At 37.2% G+C, this 23,010-nt stretch overlaps 1 protein-coding gene across 5 annotated transcripts in view; it reads left to right on the forward strand.

Annotated features, from left to right (window-relative positions):
- The window catches only part of SDCCAG8 (SHH signaling and ciliogenesis regulator SDCCAG8), a 121,079-nt gene that overhangs the window by 9,845 nt on the left and 88,224 nt on the right, over window positions 1–23,010 (forward strand). For 4 of the 5 annotated variants that reach the window (XM_074863242.1, XM_074863246.1, XM_074863241.1 and 1 more), the window contains exons 2-10: window positions 4,304–4,465; window positions 4,569–4,651; window positions 9,634–9,747; window positions 10,144–10,269; window positions 10,563–10,703; window positions 12,079–12,143; window positions 14,224–14,412; window positions 16,900–17,038; window positions 21,683–21,835. In XM_074863242.1, coding sequence (XP_074719343.1) covers window positions 4,304–4,465; window positions 4,569–4,651; window positions 9,634–9,747; window positions 10,144–10,269; window positions 10,563–10,703; window positions 12,079–12,143; window positions 14,224–14,412; window positions 16,900–17,038; window positions 21,683–21,835 — 1,172 coding nt within the window. Of the gene's footprint in view, window positions 1–4,303; window positions 4,466–4,568; window positions 4,652–9,633; window positions 9,748–10,100; window positions 10,270–10,562; window positions 10,704–12,078; window positions 12,144–14,223; window positions 14,413–16,899; window positions 17,039–21,682; window positions 21,836–23,010 lie in introns of those variants that run through there. The other variant, XM_074863245.1, reaches the window with a different exon arrangement.

The raw sequence follows: 23,010 nt of genomic DNA on the forward strand, positions 1-23,010 counted from the left end.
GTCCGGTTGAACTCTTACTGAAGTAAATGTTAGCTCTTCAGTGTCTAGTGAAGGTAAAGACAGACTGTCAGAAACTCCTGACTCCTAGTTTCCCAATGGTGAGTATTTTGTTTATGGCAGCAACTTTCGTAATTTGGAAATTGGCAAGCTTTTAATAAACTTTGGCAAATATGTGATGAAGCTTTCAAAAATGTGGTGGTGTTATTCCAGAGGCAGCAAAGTCTAGTCAAGAAAAGTAGACATCAGTGTGCCATTGATAATGATTTTAATGTGTTTCACTACTTCTGCCCAGTATAGTTATGGAAGAAAAGGACATAGCGTAAGAAGATCTGTATTGGCTTTGAGGATAAGTAGTTATTGTTCAGAAGCTGTAATATTGCAAAGAGAGAGAAGTTCTGGGAAAAACTGTGTACAGGCCTGTTTGATTTTGGTGTGTTGTTCTTCACTGGCTATGGAGCAAATACTGATACTCTGGGGTTCTCTGACAGACTTCTACAGTGAATGGGGAAATGAAGGAATTTTATTGCTATCAGATGACACACCACATAATAACTGACATTGAACACTTCTTGGCAACAACTAGTTGCAACATAGTTTGCTAAATATTTAAGCCATTGCAACAGTGAGATACTTCTACCATTTCTCAATTAGCTCTCCCACCCTCACAGTATGTTGCAATGCTCAAGAATGGATGAATAGCTTAAGTATGCCAATAGAGAAATATTTGACCTAAACCCCTGGTTTTTGAGTCATTGCCTTGTGAATTGTATTTGGGTTTATTATAATAAATTATTACTGTTTAAAATGTCCTTTTTATGTCTTCTTTTACATTAACTTTGTTAAAGGATGAAGTACCTGAAAATCAAAAGAGATAATGTGAGTCATAAGATGACTGGGAATTAAAAGTAAGTGCTGAGAGAAGATTAATAGGTCAGAAATGGGACAGGTTTTTATTAAAAACTAGCATTGCTAAGAAGTGTGTGATGGCTGGCATACTGAACAGAGAACCATGTTCTTAAATATAATGCTGGGGGGGAGGTGGTATTTATATTTTATAAGCTATAACCAACCAGAGAAAAAGACTGAAAAGGACTGTGAAAACCATTACAGTGGAGAAAAAAATTGATTTCCCAACTTCAGTCAAGATGATGGGAACTTGAAAAAGATAGATAAAGTGAAGGCAGAAATACATATCTAGAGTTTGTTCTCTGACTTGAACTGCTATTCACCTTTCCATTTGGAAGAAAGAAGCTATTAACATTTGTAACCAGCAGCATTATACTCTGAGGCATGTCTTCTCAATTCTACCTAGCAAATGCTTAACTGTGATGATTTTTTTTTAAGCTTATTTTGCCTATGAGAAAAAAATATTTTCAGTTATTTATCCATCATATCAATTTACAGATTACAAACATGTAAAAATAAATGAAAGACGTGTGTTGGAAAGCTTGCCATTTTTCTAGTTGTAGCAGTTTCTCCAATAAAAGATGTTACCTTATAAGCCTTGTCTCACAAGTGAAATTCCTGTTCTGTGGTCATTTATACCTAAATGTTTCATATGCAGTAGTCCTAGGGGAGAATAACTCTCCAAAGAGTTCAGGGCTAAATGAATAAAATAGCTATGGTTTTAGGTTTCTGAAAGTCAAGAAAAGTTTTGAGAGTGTGGAATTCTGTTTTGTTTTAAATTATTAGTAACTGTTAACTCTTAATTAAAACTTTTCTGATTCAGGGTATTTTTGACTGGTAGTTACAAATGACTGTGGCATTACTTTGGAGAAATGTAAAAGAAACATGTTGTCTTATATTCCTGATAAAGTGGCTGTGAATCATGATGGAGGACTGTCTCACCAAGCATGTAGGCTCTGTGGCTGATCTAGGGGCTGTTTTCTTGGTTCACTTGGTCTTACGGTAGAACTGAGAGATCCTGCTTTGTTGAACATTGCATAAAGCCATACTACTTGGGTTACTACTCTGTCTTTTCTAGTTAGTATATACATTGCTTAAAGGGAAGAGAAATTAAATACTCATCTCAGTTTGTACATTGGCAATTGAAAGAAATTAGTAATAAGTGAGTTGCCTGAGGTCCTACGGTGTGAACTAGAAGTATCGTTATCTAAAACCAAGCCCATATTTTCTGATTCCCAATCCAGCTGTCATCTCTCAGCTGCAAATCTCTCAAGTTTCTCTTCTGGCATATTGGAAATATTCAGCTGTATCAGAGTGATGTGTCATTTGTGATTGGAAAGTTTTTGATTTTTATGAAGTGAGCTGAATCAAATAAAAATTTTTTTTAAAAGGAATAGAAGAAAAAATATATTGAAAATGAGAAAAGACCATTACTGTATCACCCTCCAGTAAGTCAATTAGTTCTTGAAAGGGTTCGTAAAAATATTTGTATTTATCTGGAAAGAGGGGTTTTCTGGTGGGTTTTTTGGTGGTTATTTTTTTTCCTCCAGAATGATGAGTGTTGTTGTTTATTTTTCACACTTGTTCAGAAGCCATAGAATCATGGAATAGTTTGGGTTGGAAGGGATCTTAAAAGATCATCTCATTCTAACCCCCCTGCCATGGGCAGGGACACCTTCCACTAGGCCAGGTTGCTCAAAGCCCCGTCCAACCTGGCCTTGAACACTGCCAGAGGGAGCATCCACAGCCTCTCTGGGCAACCTGTTCCAGTGTCTCACCACCCTCACAGTAAAAAATTTCTTCCTTATATCTAATCTAAATCTACCCTCTTTCAGTTTAAAACCGTTACCCCTTGTCCAATCACTATGCTCCCTGGTAAAGAGTCCCTCCCCACCTTCCCTGTAGGCCCCCTTTTAAGTACTGGGAGGCTGCTATAAGGTCTCCCCTGAGCCTTCTCTTCTCCAGGCTGAACAACTCCAACTCTCTCAGCCTGTCCTCATAAGGGACGTGCTCCAGCCCCCTCATCATCTTCGTGGCCTCCTCTGGACCCACTTGAGCAGGTCCATGTCCTTCTTATGCCTGGGGGCCCAGAGCTGGAGCTGAAGTCATTGGTCTTTATTTAATCACTGTTTTATGCTGACTCAGTTTGCTGAGTTTTTGCTTCATTTACTCAGATTTTTTTTCAGTTGTGCTACTGTTATGGAGGTAGACCAAAGTGTCTTCACACAGAAAATAAACTTGAACAAGCTTTAATTTGTAACCAAATCCAAACAGCCAAAACCAGCAAGACAACAGTGGTAACCAATAACCTTTAAGAAACTCTAGGTTCAGTGTATGAGCTGGGTGAGTTATTACTATACAGCAACACTGAGGGACAATGACACATAAGAATGATGGCTCCAAAGTGTGCACACACTCACTCACTGAAGGGGAAGCCTCTCGCTCAAGGGTACCCAGAAGATGTACGCACTCACCCAGAGGGGACGAGGGCTCACTCAAGGATACCCAGAAGAAGTGTTCACTTACCAAGGGGGAGGTGAGGGCACTCAATCCTGGGAAGTTTCCTTGGGTGGCATCCCAGTCCCAGGGGAGGGCTTCTGGTCACAGGCCCTCTGCTCTGAGGAGAACCACTCCAAGGCGTCTCCAGCAGGGGCCCTGTTTTATAGCCTGGTTGGCTCTGAACTGTGGTCATAAATGGTCAGCGTTCTACAAACTTCTCTCGACTGAGGCATTTTGTTGGCTGAGGGCCTCATCTGTCAACCAGGAGTCCCACCTCCATTTTCCCATCATGAGGTGCGGGTGGTGTATGCTGGCCTGCGCCCGGCCAGGGCGTGTACGTGACAGCAACCACGGTGTGCTGCCACAGGTGCGAAAGAACCAGCGGTGGCCATGTTAAAGTCCTAAGCCCCTGGCGGGGGGAGTGTGTGCTCCTGCCACAGCTATGCGTTGCATTGTCATGTGTGGTGGCATCATTAGTATTCAAAAATACTGGCTTTGGTGCCCAGTCCTGCACAGTGTATGGAATAGAGCATGAGTTCAGGTTCATTGAAAAGTATTGAGGCTGTGTATGCCAGGAAATATTTTAGGGTCAAGTATATTATTACTTGTGCTGCTGCAGACTCCTAATGTATTGACAGGCTAAGATGCTATTTATAGCTGCTTCTTTGAAAATGTAGTAAATATTTCTTCTGCAAATTGTGACATACAGTAGTTGTTTTGGCTGTTTGCATTAGGTAATCGCTTCAAGGGGCTGAATTTAGATCTAGTAGTAAAGCTAGACAGATGCTGAAAGCTTTTAGTTCTCCCATTCTTTTTCAAATTTAAAATACCAGTCAGTAGATACTTTCTTTTATGTTGTTTATTGTGGCTAATGATGTGATTTTTTTTTTTTTTTCAGAGCGTGCTAATGAAAGCATCTATCAACTGAAATATGCCTTGGAGGAAAGACAGTTTGCAAAGGGTGAGGGTGAAGTTGGATTTGACCAGTCCTCTGTCGACAGGGACGATGACGACAGTAGGAACTGTCAGAACAGGCAGGAACAGCAGCACAGTCATGCAGGTAAGATTATGCTGAAAGCAAGAAGTTTAAAAACTGTTAGAAATTATACTAATTTCCATGAAAGATAAGTATTTTTTGATTGTAATATTTTTATCTCTTCCAGTTAATCAACTTAAAATTTTATTGCAACATCAAGAAAGAACGGAAAGTGAAGTCTCTCTGTCAAGGAGGAAGATGTCGTTCTCTGTATGTTTCTTCTTGGTTTTTTTGTATTGTTTGAATGAATGGCATGCATGATGAGATCAATTTTCTAGTATCCAGGAAGAAAAAGAAGGACCAAATCATTTTTGTATTTTGAAATATAGGAGATTCTTGAGGCTATGGCCAGAATTGGTATGTTATGACCATAGCGGAAGAACAAGAAATCTATAATACAGGATTTAGACTTTTCTCCTCTTTTGTTGAGCATGCAGTGTGGGTTGCAGTCCACATTGCTTTCAGCTTTCTCATCTTTTTCTTTCCACCAAAAGTTCATCCTTTATGTTTTGGAAACAGTTGGGATCAACTATATGGACAAATTTCTGTAAAAGCAGTCTCTGTTTTCCATTGATTGTACTTTAGTATTCTCAAAGGCCTTTTTATGCTGAAACTATGCTCTTTATTTAGAGGATTAGAGATATTCATGTAACAACAGGTTTTGTAGCTCTGCCAAAATGCAGTGGTCTCTGTCAAAGTTAGTTTACATACTTACATGGGCTTCTAGGATTTATCCTTCTTGCAGCAGAACTGCACCAAGTACATGCAATGGACAGTTCAGTTACAGAGCAACTACTAGATACTAGTATCCCTATAGGAAAATAATTCGAAGGCATTGTTCCAGTTTTATCTTTTGGTGGCCTCCATTGACTCTTTTTGGTTTATACTAAGCAAGACAAACAGTTCTTTGCTGTCAAAGCTGGGGTAGCAGCAGAACAATCTAAAGCCTATATTCTTGCTGTGTTGCTTTGAGCCTGTGTCATGACACTAGCTCTACTGTTCTGACATTGAGAAACTTTATTTAAAGTTCAACTTTTCTGAGTTTTCTAAAATCTATGAGTCTGATTGTCCTGCCAGGTACTTTTGCCTCATAATGGTGCAGAATAGAATTAGTGTTTTGTAGCTCAAGAGAATGCTGCATCATGGGTTGATCTTTACATGACATGAATCAGTATCAATTTGTATTTAGCCTTTGGAGGGGAGGGAAAGCATCTTTTAATCCATCTTTGACAAAGTTTTCTACTTATATTGGGAACTTTTAGTAGAGTGAAAAAAATCAGAAAATGGGATAGTTTTTCTAAGAAACTTCTGATAGTGCTTTCAGGGAGTGAATTAAAGGATGGAGGAATAAACAGGTGGGAATTTACTGTATTGATAGGGCATTGTCCCATTTTTTCCTCTTGGAAGTTTCCAATGAGAGGGATTCTGTGAAGTGGTGGCCTTGCTCTCCTTTTCGACTGTTCTCCATCTGCTTGCTAACAAGGATGTGATCGTGTTTTGAAGACAGACCAATTTGTAAAGCTCAAAAAATGTGGAAGTACAAAAGTGCACACACCAAAAAAACCCAAACCCTTATAAAATACGAGCTTGTCTGGTGGTTTGCTGGACACTGCAGAAATGCTTCTTGTATAAGAAGAATCAGATTCCCCAAAGATCAAGGAAAAGAAGCTTAGGTTATGAGTAACCTTAACCTTTTGCTTTGAATTATGCTAAAATACCTGATGAGTACTGAGTAGTAGATAACTGCATGTGTCTATAGCTAAATAAAATATTTCACAGAAGGCATACTGTTTAGTAAATTTTACATTTCATATGTATAAATAACATTGTCTTAACAAAATTCCCTTCTCTTGCTCACTGATAAAAGTTGTAATAGACATCAAATGAGTACGTCTTTTTTTTGATTACACCCAGATGGTTGGGCAGAGATTTTCCTTTTGCTCTCTACCTCATCACCTGTGGTCAAGGCTCAGCAAGATTGCTTCATACAACTGCAGTTCTACAAGCCAGCTCTTGGCTGACCTAACTGCACCCAGCCTGGCTTCCTGACGCTGTTGTTATAGCTGGAGTTCCTGTGACCAATTCCAATTGTTTCTTGCCAGTTTACAGGGCAGCAGATTTAAGACTGCCAGCAGGAGGGTCTCTAATTCTGGTGTTTAGAGGTTTGGAATTTGAGGCATTCTGGAAGAGTACAAGGTGGGCCAAATTATTTGGGATGTTGGCAAAGCTAATTGTCACCATGTAGAATGCTGGCCTCTAAAGCTGCCAAGCATTTGTATTTTATAAATCCTTGTGTTTATATGGTAAACTTTTCAATATTAAGAATATAAATGTGAATAGCATTTCTGAGACTCAGGCATAAACATTTGGTAATTCATACTGATCAGATGTGTCTTTCAGTTCTGATTTTAATATTTGGCCTACTTTAAATATATGCCTCCCCAACCTCTGTTCTTTCACCCTATAACATGTTATATTATCAGAATATTAATGAAAATTCCCAAATTAATTTATAATTAATTGGTAACAATTGTGTAGTAAAAAAGGTAAAAATAGATAGATCACAAATGATCTACCAGGTATTCACCCCATGAAAGGGCACACACAGGCTTCTAAATAAAGAAATATCCCAGTGGCAGTGCTGTGAGTTAGTAAGTTGTGTTAAGAAATCCTCTGTTCTTTTTCTGTTGGGAAAATAAGTATTATTTTCCTTTTAGTAAAACTGTTTTTTTGAACTCTTGTATACATTACACCGACATTTCTCAAGTTTCTCAGGTTAAACATTAGCACTGTCTTTCAGTGAAAGATAGTTTGAATAGAAATGGAGTTTTTCACATTTTTCGAACACTGCTGTGGTGTAATTTTTAAGGGAGGCAGCTGGAGGTCTCGGCTGCAAGGTGTCTATTACACTTTCAGAAAAGAGGGAAGGATGAAGAGGAGCCAGAGGAACAGAACAATGAGTTACAAATATTATTTGCGCTGTGTTATATTTTTTAATTTTTTAAAATTTTATAAAGTACTTGAGATTAACAGACTCTAAAGCAAGGTGAATTCTGAGGCAATAGAACATGGAACTTGCGTGCACTGAGCCAGGTGGAATACATTGCAAATTCAGTCTCTTCTCTAGATGTTTTTCTGGATGGTTCTGCAAAACCCTCCATTTTTCTCTGCAGTCATAGTTCCAGATTCCTCAAGAGTCCTCCCCCTTTAATATGGCCAACACTTACATTGTGTGTAATTTGATAGGAAGGCTTTTTTTGCTAGAAACCTTCCCCTCACCCTGGTTAGTAGATTTTTATCTTTAAAGATTGGACAGAGAATCTTAATACCTTGTTGAGGAAAAAAAAATCAATTGTTGTCAGAACCTATAGATAAGATAACTAGTGGATGTAATAGCTAGCAATTAGTAGCTTGGTTTGGATTTTGTGAATGGTGAATGTTTCAAAAATCATATTTAGAGACAAAGATGTAGGTTTCTGAATCTTTTAGGAGATTTAGGAGTACAACTGTTCAGTTAGTTCCTGAAAATGAGTTCTATGATCTTTAAGACTTTACGTATATTTGAGAAGCATATCGTGGAATGTATTTGCACAAAAAGGTGTGTTTCTGACCCGAGATCACAGATGTTAGAATTGTATCAGTTTCAAAACTAGCTAAGGATCTCGGCATAAAGATGCTTATTTTCATCCAGAATAGTGAACTAATGCTAGAAATGTACTTATTGTTCCTCTGAGAGGGCCCCATTAACAACTCTGTGTGAATTTTGTAGCCTTACCAGAAAAGAATGGAAACAAGGGAGATTTACCCTTTTATAGATGTGAGTAAAACTGTTCAGTAAATTGGTGAAAAATGCAGACATCTTTTCTATAAGAGGATATATCTTCTGCTTAGAGACATGTCCCAGTTCGATTGTCTTAATTTTAATTATTTAAAAAAACCTCAAACCAAAACATTGTGGCTTGCATTGATATACTTTCTTTTAGGTTCAGGGATTAAAATAGTTCATATATGTCAACTAGCATTAGACTGTACTTAGTTCTTTCAGTGGATGAAATTTGCAATAGTGTGATATCAAAATAAGGTAGCAAAGCAATATTGAAATACATAAGGAGGATGAGTGAGGATCTGATAGTAGTTGATTTATTTAAATTTCAGAGCAGACACTCCATTAAATATTTTTGTGATTATTCAAAGGCAGTTTCATTGCAGACTAACGTATTTATGCTTAGTACTGTTACTTCATTAAAATTATTTTAAAGATTTTTATATTTCATTAGAACTAAATATATTCTTATACTAGAAAAAATATTTTTTTTATCCACTCTGAATAAGTCCTTGTTATTAGATTGACACGGACTGTTTGTTGCTCATAGGATCAAAGAGAGGCTGTAGTTTTCAGGAAACTATTTAATTTATGATTTTAAGGGCATTTTAGTAGTATTTATTTACATTCTTTAACTGTACTGTATTCTTAAGAGTAAATGCTGTAAAGTTATAGCAATTGTGTTTTTCACATTTTGTGAAAAGTTTAACCCCATTTAAATCTTGCTCAGCAAGGCAGAGATGTAATTGTTTGTCTTGAATGGGCAACGATTCCCTTCATTACCTTCTTTAACTAGTTATTTGTGAGGCTATCAAAAATTTTACCTATTTATAGGGTCTTCAGAAAGATTTTTTTGAATTGTCTTTTAAAATACCAATAAAGTTCTTTGATAAACGTCGTATCTATTACACATTTTCCTGTGTTTCTATGGAGATATTAAAATTGCAGACATAGTTGTGTTTCTGCAGCAATTGTTAATGAAGATTTAGAGGAGTTGCCTTTGCACACCCACAACTCATTGAAATTCAAGGGATTTTTGTATTCATTTCACAGAGAAGAAAATATCCCCTTATGTTTGTTTAAAATGGATGATACACTTTAAATAGCAGTATGAATTTCATTTACAAATCGGTTTGTGGATATGATTTAATCCTGCTTTATAGATATGCTTAAGCAGCTGTATGTTTTGACAGAAGTGACATATTTACTTTTTGTATTAAAGCATTTAGGTTCTGACTGTTTCACCCCTCCTCATGATCTAGTACTTGATGACTTTTTATTGTGTGTATAGTATTCTGTGTGCAAGCACATCTTATTGCAATAAATAGAAAACCAGAAAATAACACATGCTATTCTTTACTTCCTTCAGAAACTCCCAGAAGATGCCACTGGAGACTTACCAGCCATTTCTGATCTCGTTCCTATCATAAATGATCAGTCACAGTACATTAACCATTTAGAAGCAGAAGTGAAGTTTTGCAAGGTATTTCACATATTTCACCTACTAAAACCCTGGTCCCCTAAATATGGAAAATTGCTTTTAAAACAGCTTACACTTAGTCTGTAATGACCAAAACTGAGCCAAATGTAGTTCAGTAGATACTGAGCCTTACCATGCGTCTTGGTGCCTGTGTAGTGCTTAAGGGCCTTCAAAGATATTTGTATGTGCTGTCACAAATACAAATAAGTATTTTTTTTTATGAAGTTCTAGGGAAATTCAAGCTACAAAAATACAAAATCTGTCTTCTGAGTATTCTTATTCTCTCTAAAAGGGTTAAAATAGTTGAGAATGTTAATCTAAACTTTTGGTCTCAAGATGTATTTAAATGTTGATAGCTGTTTCAGGGAGCCTTATACATGCAGTTCCTGTATCCTCTAGGAGGAATTGTCTGGGATGAAAAATAGAGTACAAGTAGTTGTACTTGAAAATGAGGAACTCCATCAGAAACTGAAATTCTTAACTGCGGAACATATGTTGAGAGAACAAACTCTTCTAGATGCCTCAGTAAGTTTTTATTTTTCAGTTGTTTTAACCGGTGTTCAGGGACCTGATCCTTTTTAAGGAAGGCTAGATAAATGGTTATCCGCAAACTGAATTTTAGTCAGAATTTAATGAGAGTTTGTAAGCGTGGTTTTCTGTGGATAACATAATTATCATAGGTTGCTAACCTAATTAACTTGATTATTGGTCCTTATATTCTACTGTAATAAAAATTATAAGATTCAGTACTTATTAACATTTGTTTAAAAAAAACAGCCTACATAATTATAACTGAAGCATTAATATTTTTGTTTTAGGCAAATGCTCAGAACTCCTGGCCTGTAGGTAGTAATGACTGTATCATGCGTCAGCCTGTCACCTCATCACCAGCACATAACAAAGATCAGGCTTTTGTTACAGCAGCTGTTGCAGAAGTGGGAAAATGGCCTGTAGAACTGGTTGGTATTAACTTTCTTTTCAGAGTCATACCTTTGCAAAACCTTTCGGTGCTTTGTTGTTGCTGAAGTTCTGATGATTAATTTTGTAACAGATATACAGGAGGAATTGTGGTTGACTGAACCTTAATCTGAGGTCAAATTTTATTCCCTCAAACCTCATCTCATTATACTCTAATTAATATTATTACCCAGTTGGACACAGATGGCAGGTTGTATCTGCAGATGTTGACTTCCCAGAGATAAGTCATTTTAAGAATGTCCTGTCAGTGACAATGTCCAGTATAGTGGCTCCACTGTACTTTGGTGATTCTTAGCAGTAACACAGCACACAAGCAGGTGGGAACTAGCTGGTGTAATTTAGGTAGCCCTCCATGCAAACTCTTGCAATGAGTCTTTCTGCACCTGGAGCAGCACAAGCTCAGTAAGGTACAAAAGTAGCTTTGTGAAGGCTGTTTTCCCTAAGCTGAATTACACATTTTGTGCTTTTATAAATACAGAGGAGCCCTAATGATTGAGAGATGATGTTGTATCTATCCTGTATTTTTAGTTTGGGAAGATATTCCTAATTTTTTTTCACTAGATTAATGGAGTAGCATTGCTTTCTTCTGGGAAAAACATGGTTAAGTGAATTTTTTGACTTTTTTTTAGTCCATGTGCTGTGGAATTTAAAGGGTACTTTTATTCTTCAAGATAATTGTATGTATTAATTTTTTCCTGGTAAAATATATTTTTGTTGGTTTTGTGCATCATCTAGAACTGAAAACCTCTTCAGTGATTCCTAAGGCCTGCAGTTGTTAGAAAGCTATTTTTTACAATAATTGCACTTTTATTTCATCTGCCCTATTTAAAGCAAGAGAATCATATTGATTGTGACTTCTTTCTAAGCATAATAGTGAGCTAAATTTCTGTTGCTTTATCTGGTTTGTTATCACCACTGTATTTAAGACTGGCATGCTTGATGTATATACCTAGTTCTTCAGCAAGTAATAAGAGTAACTCACTGTATTATAAATAGCCTGTCTACTTGAAGTTCTTCAGAATTCCTCTTCTATTTCTGCTGACTTGTGGGAGAGCAAGAGCAAACTCGAGACAAGATTATCAATTTGTGTAAATCATTGTAGAGGGCTGCAGTTGGAGCTGAAGCACTTTACCATATGAAGATCTGGCAAGATGTGTAGAAATAAGGAAATGGGAGAGTTGTTCCTTTTGTAGACTTTCACAAGTGTGACATATTTAGATTTCTTTGACATTAGTTTTTGAGCAGGTTTATATCTTCAGGGGAAAAGAATGAATGTGGCTGATGTCTAGATTTATTTGTAAAGACAATATTATGAAGACAGCAAAAGACACTTCTTTTCTCCCATCTTTTCTAAAGGAGAAACTAAAACTTCTTTATCAAGAAAAAGTCAATATCCTTGATGCTCAAATACAATCTTTAAGGTAAAGTGAAATGTTTATTTTTTCTTAAGATTATTGTTAATAAATTATCACTTAATAACAACATGAACTGCTCTTAATTTGAATTTAAGTAAGAGAATGCCTCAATGTCTAAATGTGTTCTGCTAGTGTCCCTGAAAGCTGGTTTTACGTGAAGTTTTCTCAAACATAAATGTATCAATACATAAATTTTATAAATTCGATTGAATTATTTTATTTATAGAAATTACAACTTCATAGAAACATCACATCTTTTAAGGTAGACCAATGAAAAAAAAAAAGTTAAAATTTTAACTTGTGTGAGCTCTTCCATGATTAGCTTTCTTCTACTGATATTTTATATTGCAAGTTTTAAAAATCTCAAGCATTGAACTAGTTTAGGCCACATAATGATTCTGGAGCAGGAAAACATAGGTTTGAAGCATGCAGGCAGTGTTTCCAGTCATGTAACCTCCTTATCTTTAAACTCAAAAATACTTGAAAATAAGTCCTCATGTACTCAAAATATTAAAGGTTTGAATAGGTAGCAAATTATGGAGAAAACAGAGGTAAAGACAAACACTTTAGGATCTGGTTTTCAGGAGTAACCTTTCCCCTGTACACCTGTATTCATGATACTGCTGCTGTATCTGTTTAATTATGTTTTTCTCTAAATCAATTGTGGTTTCATATATCTGAAAACTCTAAACTTTTGTGTGTGTATAGAAAGAGTTACTGATAGGGGGACAAGTTTAAACATGCCCTCTGCAGTGGTGAAATCTTAAACATGCAAAGCCAATTGTGCTACTGAAAGTAAAGGGGGATCTTAAATTTTGGCTGTGTAATCCAATTTTTTATTTTTATTTTTTTTTATTCCCCGCTTGGCTTGAAATGTTATATATACTCAGAAATAAATATTGGAGGCTAAAATAGGCTGAAAATTTCCACAAGTACATTATTTGGCCTCTTGATTTCTCCTAAGGGACATGATCTTTCAAACTGTAAGTTCTGCAATGCTCTTGAGTATTTGCTAAATTTTAATTAAAGTGAGAAATTGTATTGCTTTCAGTGGGACTATCCTTGTTTTTAACTTTGAGCATGAATTTATGTAGGACTCACTGATTTCTGTAAGATTTCGCAACAATAGGTCTGTTGTACCATCCCTGTCTTAAGGATATATGCAGAGCAAATAGTGGATTATGTTTAATAGACCAACTACTAAAATTGGAAAAAGTGCACAGAAGATTTCCCAGATGGAAATAAGCATGCATGCAGTGTATATATCATGTGCACAGTAAATCCAATGCAACCAGAATGTGTCAGACTTACTATGTGTATGCTGCCCAGATGGCCTGCATAACAAACCAAAAGCTTTGGATTCATTGCACAATTTGTCAAATTGATCTATATGTGCACAGTGTGCGTTTGTCTGGAACTTCCTGATGTCAGCATTCCTACCACTTAAGCTCTTCCTGGCCTGACAGATGCTTGGAAATTCTGGAGAAAATTCTTCAGAGCACCTGGTAAAAATTTTGAAGACGAGTAAAAAAACTTAACCTGTTTTTTTGGAAATGTGGTTGACCTCAAGTTTGTGTGTATTGCTGGATCAGAGTGAATGTGCTGAATACGTCTGGATTTTGTATAGGGAGCATAAGGGATTTATATTGTAACTTTACAGTTAATTTGAGAGTAGAGAAGAAATGTGAAGTTAGTGATATTATTAGTAAGAACACCAGAAAAAATGCTAAATAGGGTATTGAAATATTTGCACAGCTGATAGTTTCTTTTACTCTTTTCAGACAACATGTAAGCCTACAAGTTTTATATAATAATTTCTGTGTAACTTCGCTGTTTTCTGATACTACAGTAGGAAGGAACAAACTAATATAATTTTGTTTTGTCTACTAATAATTTTGATTGGACCATTCAGCTATTATTTTTCTGTTAAAGTCTTCCTTAGCCTACCGAAATATGTAAGGTAATGTTCATTACAGGGATTCTAACAGTTCTTTGTAGGTTACATCTGTAAATATATATTGCTTATATTTATGAGTTGTAGAAATGTTTGATTGCACAGATAATATTTTTTATTTCTTTTTTCTAGAAAAGACCTTTCAGAATCTCAAAAGACATGCAGAGATTTGGAAGGAAGGCTAAAACACCAGAAGTCACTTGTTTCAGCCACGAATTCTATCCGAGTTGGTGGTCTGTGTCTGAAATGTGCGCAACATGAGGCAGTTCTTGCACAGACTCATTCTAATGTTCACATGCAGACCATTGAGAGGGTGACAAAGTAGGTTTGGGGAGTATTTACTTTCTCATTGAAAGTACAGTTGCTTACATTAAACCATATAAGTCTCAATTTGTTGGGTTGCATTCATAGAGAGATGTGCACTTTCGGAACAATGGACTCCCAAGTTGTAGTTATAATGCTAAAATCAATGGCAGAGTAGGAGTGTAGGTCCCAGCCACTTTGAAGTCCATGGTAGTTTTACTGCTTATTTCAAGTGGGAAAGAATGTTAGTCATTATCTTGTAATTATGATACCTTGGGCTGTCGAGATAATCAGACTGTTGATAGTCTTTTTCCTGTGCTTTATGTACAAACAAACCCCTCACTCTGCCAGGACAGATATTATGGAAGTCTGTGTAATTTGATTGATTATTTCCTGCAGAAGTTCCTTATCTTTCTGTAGTTGGAAGTCTTTCTAGCTCCACTAGAGCTTTGGGGAACTTTTAGGATACATCAGCAGTGTAATCCTTTTTTTTTCCCCTTGAATTTGCTTAGTAGGTTGGGTGTTTGGAATAGGATGCATTGCTCCTCCCTAACTACAATAAGTCAGGGGAAAAAAGTTCCTTTGGATGAAAATTAATGAAATATTAGCTGCAGCCTTTTTTTAATTGTAGCTTTTATTTAAATGAATTTTAAAAAAACAGCTATACAGGCTACAGCTATACAGGCTGAATATAATATATATAATACAGAAATCCCAACAGCATGAAAATGTTTTTTTCTTAAGAAATTATGCTGATCAATCATCTTCAAAAATCTCTGCCTTTCTACTTGCTAGTAATAATGATAGGATACTGCAGCTTTCTCGAAGTTTGTTAAGCAGACGTCTATTGTCAGATATCTGAAGCTTCTTAGGATTTCTGAAGTTTTAGAATGAGTCTGCTGGAGATGAGGTAGTGGGTTGATTAGAAGCAAGAAGTCTGAAGGGACATAGTACATATAGTCTGTCAAATGGATATTATCTCTACGCATTAGATAGCTGTTGCCAGGTGTCCTGGTTTAGCTAGGATAGGGTTAAGTTTCCCCAGCAGTGGGGGGAAGCTCTAGCCAGGTTATTCAGTACCATGCTGACATCACCTCCGAGCGCGGGAGAGCGGGAGAATCGGTGAACGCGTGTGTTATGCGATCTCTCTGCTCTCACTGCTGTATTGGTAGATATCTTGCTCTGTTCATTGTTATTACTGTTATTATTATTGCTGTTGTCTGTTTTGTTGCTGTTGCACTGTTGTATTAAACCTTTCCTTATCTCAGCCCCGGGGCTTTGTATTTCACTCCCTTTGTGGGGGAGGGGCAGCGGCCGCGTGGTCTCGAACCCCGGCAGGGACTAAACCGCCGCACCAGGATTTATGTATTTTTCTATTGTCAAGTCCAAGAGTTCTCTGGGAAAACTCTCTGTTGCTGAAAAGTCATGTGTCAAAGTCTGTTTTCATAAGAAAATTACTTATTGGTCACAGACACTGGAAAATATGAACAAACTGTAAATCAGTACATTTTTGTCATCTTGTATTATAGGGCAGTTTGAAATAAAAGATTTTAGATGACCTGTTTATCTTTCTTAAACCATTATTTCAGTTTGAGTTTTAACAAAATGTGAAAGCTACATCTTCCTGTGATGCAACTTATTAGAAACAAAAATATTTCAGTGGGGATTTTCAAAGGGACTTTGTCCAAATCTTGTTGAAACAGAATTTCAAAACATGACTTAGTTCTCTGGCAAATACAACTGTGTTACCATTCCACACAACATGAAGAAAAAAACCCAACAAACCCAAACACAACAGTTTTCAGCCAGAATCTCTAGTTGCACCTGAAATACAGACAATTATACTCTTAATTTAAAAGCTTTCAACATATCAAAATAATTAGAAGGTGAAGTTAAATATTACAGTTTTACTGACTGTGCTTCACCATTTGGTATAGATCTCAGTTTCTTAGTTAACAAAAGTTAAGAGGGGATGTAGAATTCAGAAGTCTTACTGTTTAGCTCCAGTTTGCAGCGAAGGGCTATTGAGTTTCGTTTTATATACTTTGTGATCTGAATTACTTGTTGAACCTAATCCTTCCTTTTATGTTTTTCTCCCTATTTTACATTTAATGACAGGGTAATTTCATATCGCTTTGATCTTTTTTTCAGAAACATGCATTTTTTGTTGGTTTTTTTTTTAGCATGGATCCCCATTTAGTAACGCCAACAGAATGTTGCTCAGCTTCAATATATTTGTAACTTGAGCTCTGCTGTCATTACTGGCAGTTTCCCTAATGATCCATCCTTCTGAAGTGAAGGACTGGTCATCAAGCAAATAATATTTTTTATATCTGCCAAGCTAGCAGTACGCTGCTTTTCACTCTTAATCCATGCTGGTTTTAGTCCTGCTTCACTTACCACCCTTATGTCTTTTATCTGTTAACAGTTTATATTTGATATACCTGTTGTTTTTTTCGCTTGAGAAAAATGTAGAAGAAATATCTGTTTTTTGTTTATATGCAGAGAAAGAGATGATTTGATGGATGCACTTGTTTCACTGAGACAAAACATGAAAGAGATGCATCAAAGAGAATCTAATGCTTGTGAGCAAGTTAAACAAGCTGTGCAAATGGCAGAAGAGGCCAATTTAGAAAAAACACAGGTAAATTCATCAAGAAACGAGAGCTTTTCAGTATTCAGATCTACTGCAAATGTTAATTAGTTTTCATAAGATCTTTATCACATGTTTATATGGTGTAGTAGATTGAAAAGGATTGCACTGTGTGACTGATTCTGAGCAGTAACATGAACTGACTGAATGGGATACACCCGAGGGTGCTGAAGGAGCTGGCTGGGGTGCTCGCCAAGCTGCTTCCCATCATTACCAGCAGTCCTGGCTGACCGGGGAGGTCCCGACAGATTGGAAATCTGGGCCAATGTGACACCCATATATAAGAAGGGTCGGAAGGATGATCCGGGAAAGTCAGCTTGACTTCGGTGCCTGGGAAGCTGATGGAGCAGCTCATCCTGAGTACCATCACACAACACATGCGGGACAACCAGATGATCAGGCCCAGTCAGCATGGGTTTATGAAAGGCAGGTCCTGCTTGACAAACCTGATCTCCTTCTACGACAGGGCAACCTGCTGATTGGATGAGGGAAAGGCTGTGGATGTTGTCTACCTTGACTTTAGTAAGGCCTTTGACACCGTTTCCCACAGCATTCTCCTGGCAAAACTGGCTGCTCGACGCTTGGATGGGCACACGCTTTGCTGGGTAAAAAACTGGCTGGATGGCCGGGCCCAAAGAGTTGTGGTGAACGGAGTTAAATCCAGTTGGTGGCTGGTCACAAGTGGTGTCCCCCAGGGCTCGGTTTTGGGGCCACTCCTGTTTAACATCTTTATTGATGACCTAGACGAGGGGATCGAGTGCACCCTCAGTAAGTTTGTAGATGACACCAAGTTGGGTGGGAGTGTTGATCTGCTCGAGGGTAGGGAGGCTCTGCAGAGAGATCTGGACAGGCTGGAGCGATGGGCTCAGGCCAACTGTAGGAGTTTCAATAAGGCCAAATGCCGGGTGCTGCACTTGGGCCACAACAACCCCCAGCAGCGCTACAGGCTTGGGGAGGAGTGGCTGGAGAGCTGCCAGTCAGAGAGGGACCTGGGGGTGTTGATTGACAGCCGGCTGAACAGGAGCCAGCAGTGTGCCCAGGTGGCCAAGAAGGCCAATGGCATCCTGGCTTGTATCAGAAATAGCGTGGCCAGCAGGGACAGGGAAGTGATCTTACCCCTGTACTCGGCACTGGTGAGGCCGCACCTCGATGACTGTGTTCAGTTTTGGGCCCCTCACTACAAAAAGAACATTGAATTACTCGAGCGTGTCCAAAGAAGGGCAACGAAGCTGATGCAGGGTCTGGAGCACATGTCGTACGAGGAGCGGCTGAGGGAACTGGGGTGGTTTAGTCTGGAGAAGAGGAGGCTGAGGGGAGACCTCATCGCCCTCTACAACTACCTGAAAGGAGGTTGCAGAGAGCTGGGGATGTTTCTCTTTAACGAAGTAATAAGTGACAGGACAAGAGGGAATGGCCTCAAGTTGCGCCAGGAAGGTTTAGACTGGATATTAGGAAGCATTTCTTTACAGAACGGGTTGTTAGGTGTTGGAATGGGCTGCCCAGGGAGGTGGTGGAGTCCCCATCCCTGGAGGTGTTTAAGAGTAGGGTCGACATAGCGCTGAGGATATGGTGTAGTTGGGAACTGTTAATGTTGGGTTGATGGTTGAAGTAGATGATCTTCAAGGTCTTTTCCAACCTAGACAGTTCTGTGATTCTGTGAACTCTCTCTGTATTTTGAGTTCTTAAATTCTCATCAAGGCTGTAGGATGACTTGCATTCTTAGGCCATCATTTAAATTCTGATGTTCTTTCACAGCTAGGTGATAGAAATTGAATGGTAGAATTTTCAAAGGCATTTATGACATGGAGGATATTTCTCATATCAGATTTCTGAGCTACTCTGGAGAGAATACTTAAAATGCTTACAAACAACTCTTTTGCCTCAGATGAGTGCAGTGCAAGAACTGATTAGCTAACAGAACTCTTTGAAGATGAGAGTCCTGCCTGATGCTACCTACAGGAAGCTTTTGGTGCTATATAAATAAGAATGATAAAACCAGTTTTGATCTAATGCTTGTGTTAGCCCTAGTTACTATATACAGTCAACTGATATTGACCTAAATTATTTCCTTGATATTTAGTGACATCTACTGTATTATTAGTGAATTACTATGGAATTGAAAGAGGTTTGTTTTGTTGAAATGCTGCTGTTTTAAATAGTGGACAAGATCAATGTAATTGTTCTATTGATCAGATTGGTATTATTCATCCAGTGCTGTAAGAGGGGGTGTGTGTGTAGCATCTTTAACTATAAACAGTGGGGGAAAAATATGAGGGTTTGAAATCCTAGGTACTTGTTTAAATTTAACTTCAGAGTATTACAGCTCCTTGTTTTTTAGTGAACAAAGAAAGAATCCTTCTGAGCCCACTGTTCATCTGTCACATCCTGTCCCTGAGCGGTTAAATTTTTAAATTGCTTACTTGTTTACTTTTTTGGGGGTGGGTTCTACAGCTGTCTGATAGAAATCTTACTCACTTACTGCTATTTAAAACTGCACAAAATACTTTTCCTTGTCTGTGCAATAAAGTGAAGTTATCTTTTTTTCATTTGGTTTTGGAAATCTTTATTGTAATATTAAAAAAAAATACTTATAAATTCTTATTCAGTGTAGCTCATGTTAGAAATGTGGCCTAAGAATAAAATTTAGTAAGATGAATTAGTAGAACCTTTAATAAAATGGCTCTTTGTACCCATGCTATTTCTGCCACATAAAATAAAGGAGCTCTGTAGGGTCTCTACTGGCTCTGTCTTCACTCAGCAAGGAAATGTGAAGTGCTGTTTGTATACAAGACTGGATAGTAGTCTGTTTTTTCCATGCTCAAAACCTGTTGTAATATGAAGGAATGGGAAAAAATCTTTTACTTACGCTGCATTAATTTAATATTTTTACATGTACTGGTATTTCTCTTGGTAAGTAGAAACCATCATTTATTTTTCCAGTCCTATTCTACTCTTAAGGTAAAGTGCTGTTTTTCTTTGTAATTATCATGGAATCCAATAGAACAGTCCACATAAGAAAAGCAATGAGTTAACACATTGGGCTTCCAAATGCTATAATTGCAATTTCATCACCCTGTTGACAGAAAGTCTAACCTCAGGTGCTTATAATTGAAAACCACTGTTTTTTCATGTCTTTTTGTAGTTTGTGGCCTCTTTGCTATTAAGTAGAGCAGGGAGGAGATCTGGTAAGGTTAAACTTCCATAGTTGAAGCAAATCCAGAAATGTATTTTCAACATAAATGTCATAGAAGAATAATTGTTTGAACTGCTCATTATGTATTCAAAACAGTGGAGCTAACAAAATACACATTTCTTCTTGCAACTTATTTCATTTAGAGTTGCATTGTTTTACATGTCTACCAAACTATGGCAGTCTTATGCAGACAATTGTATGCTGATACATTCCTACAGAAAAGGATTCAAGGCAGCAGAGGGATTCCCTCACCAACGTGGACTTGTCATGGGAAAGAGACCTTGAAGAGGATCCTGCAGAACTGACATTAACCTAATGGAGACTGTTAGAGCATTCTTTAAAAATTATGGTTTAATTTGGTTCCCTTATGAACAACCCAACACTAAGGAAATTGCATATAGGGGATTGGCTTTGAGCAAAAGAAAAATGAGCAGTTAAAAAAAACTAATTTGAAAATAAAGGGTAATAAGGTAGGATTCCTAAAAGGAGGTTACTTTAGCTTCCTTGAAATAGGATATGCTGAATATCAGTGACACAATGAAATGAAATCTGGTTTACTCGTGGGCTAACAAGCTGCCTTTAGGGTGCTTTGAATACTTCGATTCGCTTTTAATGGAGTAGTGTATTTCTGATTTAAACTGACATAACAGTCAACTCCTGTCCCTTTGGCAGGGATACATCAGCATATTTTTTTATAGCTCTTTTTTTTCCTAGCTTTTTTAGAAGATAGTTTCTACTGTGCTTCTTGAATATGAACTGATGTTTCTCCTATTTTGATAGAAAACACATCTATGACCTGTGTTTTAGCACTTCAAATTAAGCAGGACATTTATGAATTTTCAGTAGAATTAGTCTTTATTTGACAAACCTGAAGCTAAAAAAAAATAAAAAATAAAAATAATTGTTTCTTTGTATATTTGTTTACTTTTCAGGTTGTTTCTTAGCCTTCTGCACTCAATAATTCACTTCACACAAGTGGAAGTGCATACATTACTTGTTTGTTTTTTCCTTCAGCTATGCAGTTAGACAGTAACCACAGTGTTTACAAGGAGTCAAATACTGAAGGGTGATTCTAGTGATGTACATTCAGGAATTTTAAATGCAAAGCAAATAATCATCTTAGTTTTAGAAGAACAGATGCTTATTTGGAAAATATACTTTGAAAAATACTTCCATCTTTGCCATGACTCCTAGAAGCAATTAGATTTCTAAATTACAGTAGGGCATGTATATACATACAAACATATACATCCGTTTTCAATTTGTTAGTCCTATTCTAGATGTTAACACAGCAGGGTATGTATAAACATCATAATAACTAGGTTAAAAAACCAAAAAAGTCCTTTCTAATAGCAAATTGGTTTCTCTGAAGGCATTAGATAAATACCATGTTTGTTTAAAATGTTAGGTTTCTTCCACTTAAAAAAATAGTTTTTTTCTAGGCTCTAGTCCAGTGTGAGCAACTGAAAAGTGAGATGGAACGGCAGAAGAATCGTCTTGAAAGGGAGTTAGCTGCCCAGCTAAATAAGAGGACTGATGAAAAAGCAGCACTGCGGGAAGAAATGAAGAAGGAAAGGGAGGGCTTGGCAGCAATGGTATGAGTTGTTTTTTTTTCTATTTGAGGATTACGACAAGCATATTGTCCTCTTTAAACTTTCTGTTTGCTTGTCTTTCATTTTGTTTCAGTTTTGGATTTGAGAGCTCAGTAAATCACTTCCACCATTGCTTTAAAGCAGTGGTAGATAAGCAATCCTTTGAGTCTGAATAACTGGCTTTTATGCTATATCACTAGATACATATTAAGTTGTTGATGTTATGCACTTTATTTTAGTTTGCATAATAGTTTCTAATGCACTTTGTCAAAGTAGGAAAGCGTTAAGTAATATGTGATGCAAGGTTTGTACCTAGCTTCTTATAAAGATTATTATTTAGGTTGCCAAATCAAGCATTCAGAAGTTAACACATGTCAAATTTAGGGGGTTTTGCTACTTTATGCTTACATATACATATATGTTAATGTTACAATATTGTAATTGCATTATAATATGTTATTCTTCAAAGTGGTCTTATCATATGCTTCATTTGCCCACCTGCAGAAATGTGTTGGAATCACTTTTCTCACTGATGTTTATAAACTCTCTAAGACAGAATCTGTCTCATCATCAATACTGTGACCATTGCAACAGAGCCTTCATAACCTTGTTTTAGACTTCTAGATGCTAGTATAATTTGAGTATAAAGCATAAGGGTTTTCTGCCAATGCAATCTACAGAGGAAACCTGTTAACCTTGCTAACAGCAATAAGCCTATGAGACATGACAGAGGAGGCACTTCTAAGGTGACTGGAGAAAGAAATGGGAAGAAGAGCAGAGAGAGAAATGCTCCATAAATTAGTCATTTTCATGCTTGTTTGCTGTGCAACCTCTTCAACCAGGTTTGGAAACAATGTAGTGAATTTCTCTTTTGATTGCAGGCTTTTTCTGTATTTTTAGGCCCTTTTTAGAAATAAGCCATGCAGTTTATAAAATCTGGAGAGCACAGACTGAACAGTATAAACTAAGTGTTTAAAAAAGAAGAGGTACTCTAGTAGTGGTGTTGCTTGTGAAATGATTGGAAAGCTGCTAACATAAACAGGGAACCAAGGTGACATGGTTGTATTTCTGGTATTATGAGATGGTGGAATAATGTTCTGGAGCTGCTACAGGAAGTCAAAGCCTTTGACTCCAGTTCCAGATAGTAAAACAGGAATTAAGCACAGTGATAGCGGCTA

The sequence above is a fragment of the Strix uralensis genome, chromosome 3 (assembly GCF_047716275.1).
Source record: "Strix uralensis isolate ZFMK-TIS-50842 chromosome 3, bStrUra1, whole genome shotgun sequence".
NCBI lineage: Eukaryota > Metazoa > Chordata > Aves > Strigiformes > Strigidae > Strix > Strix uralensis.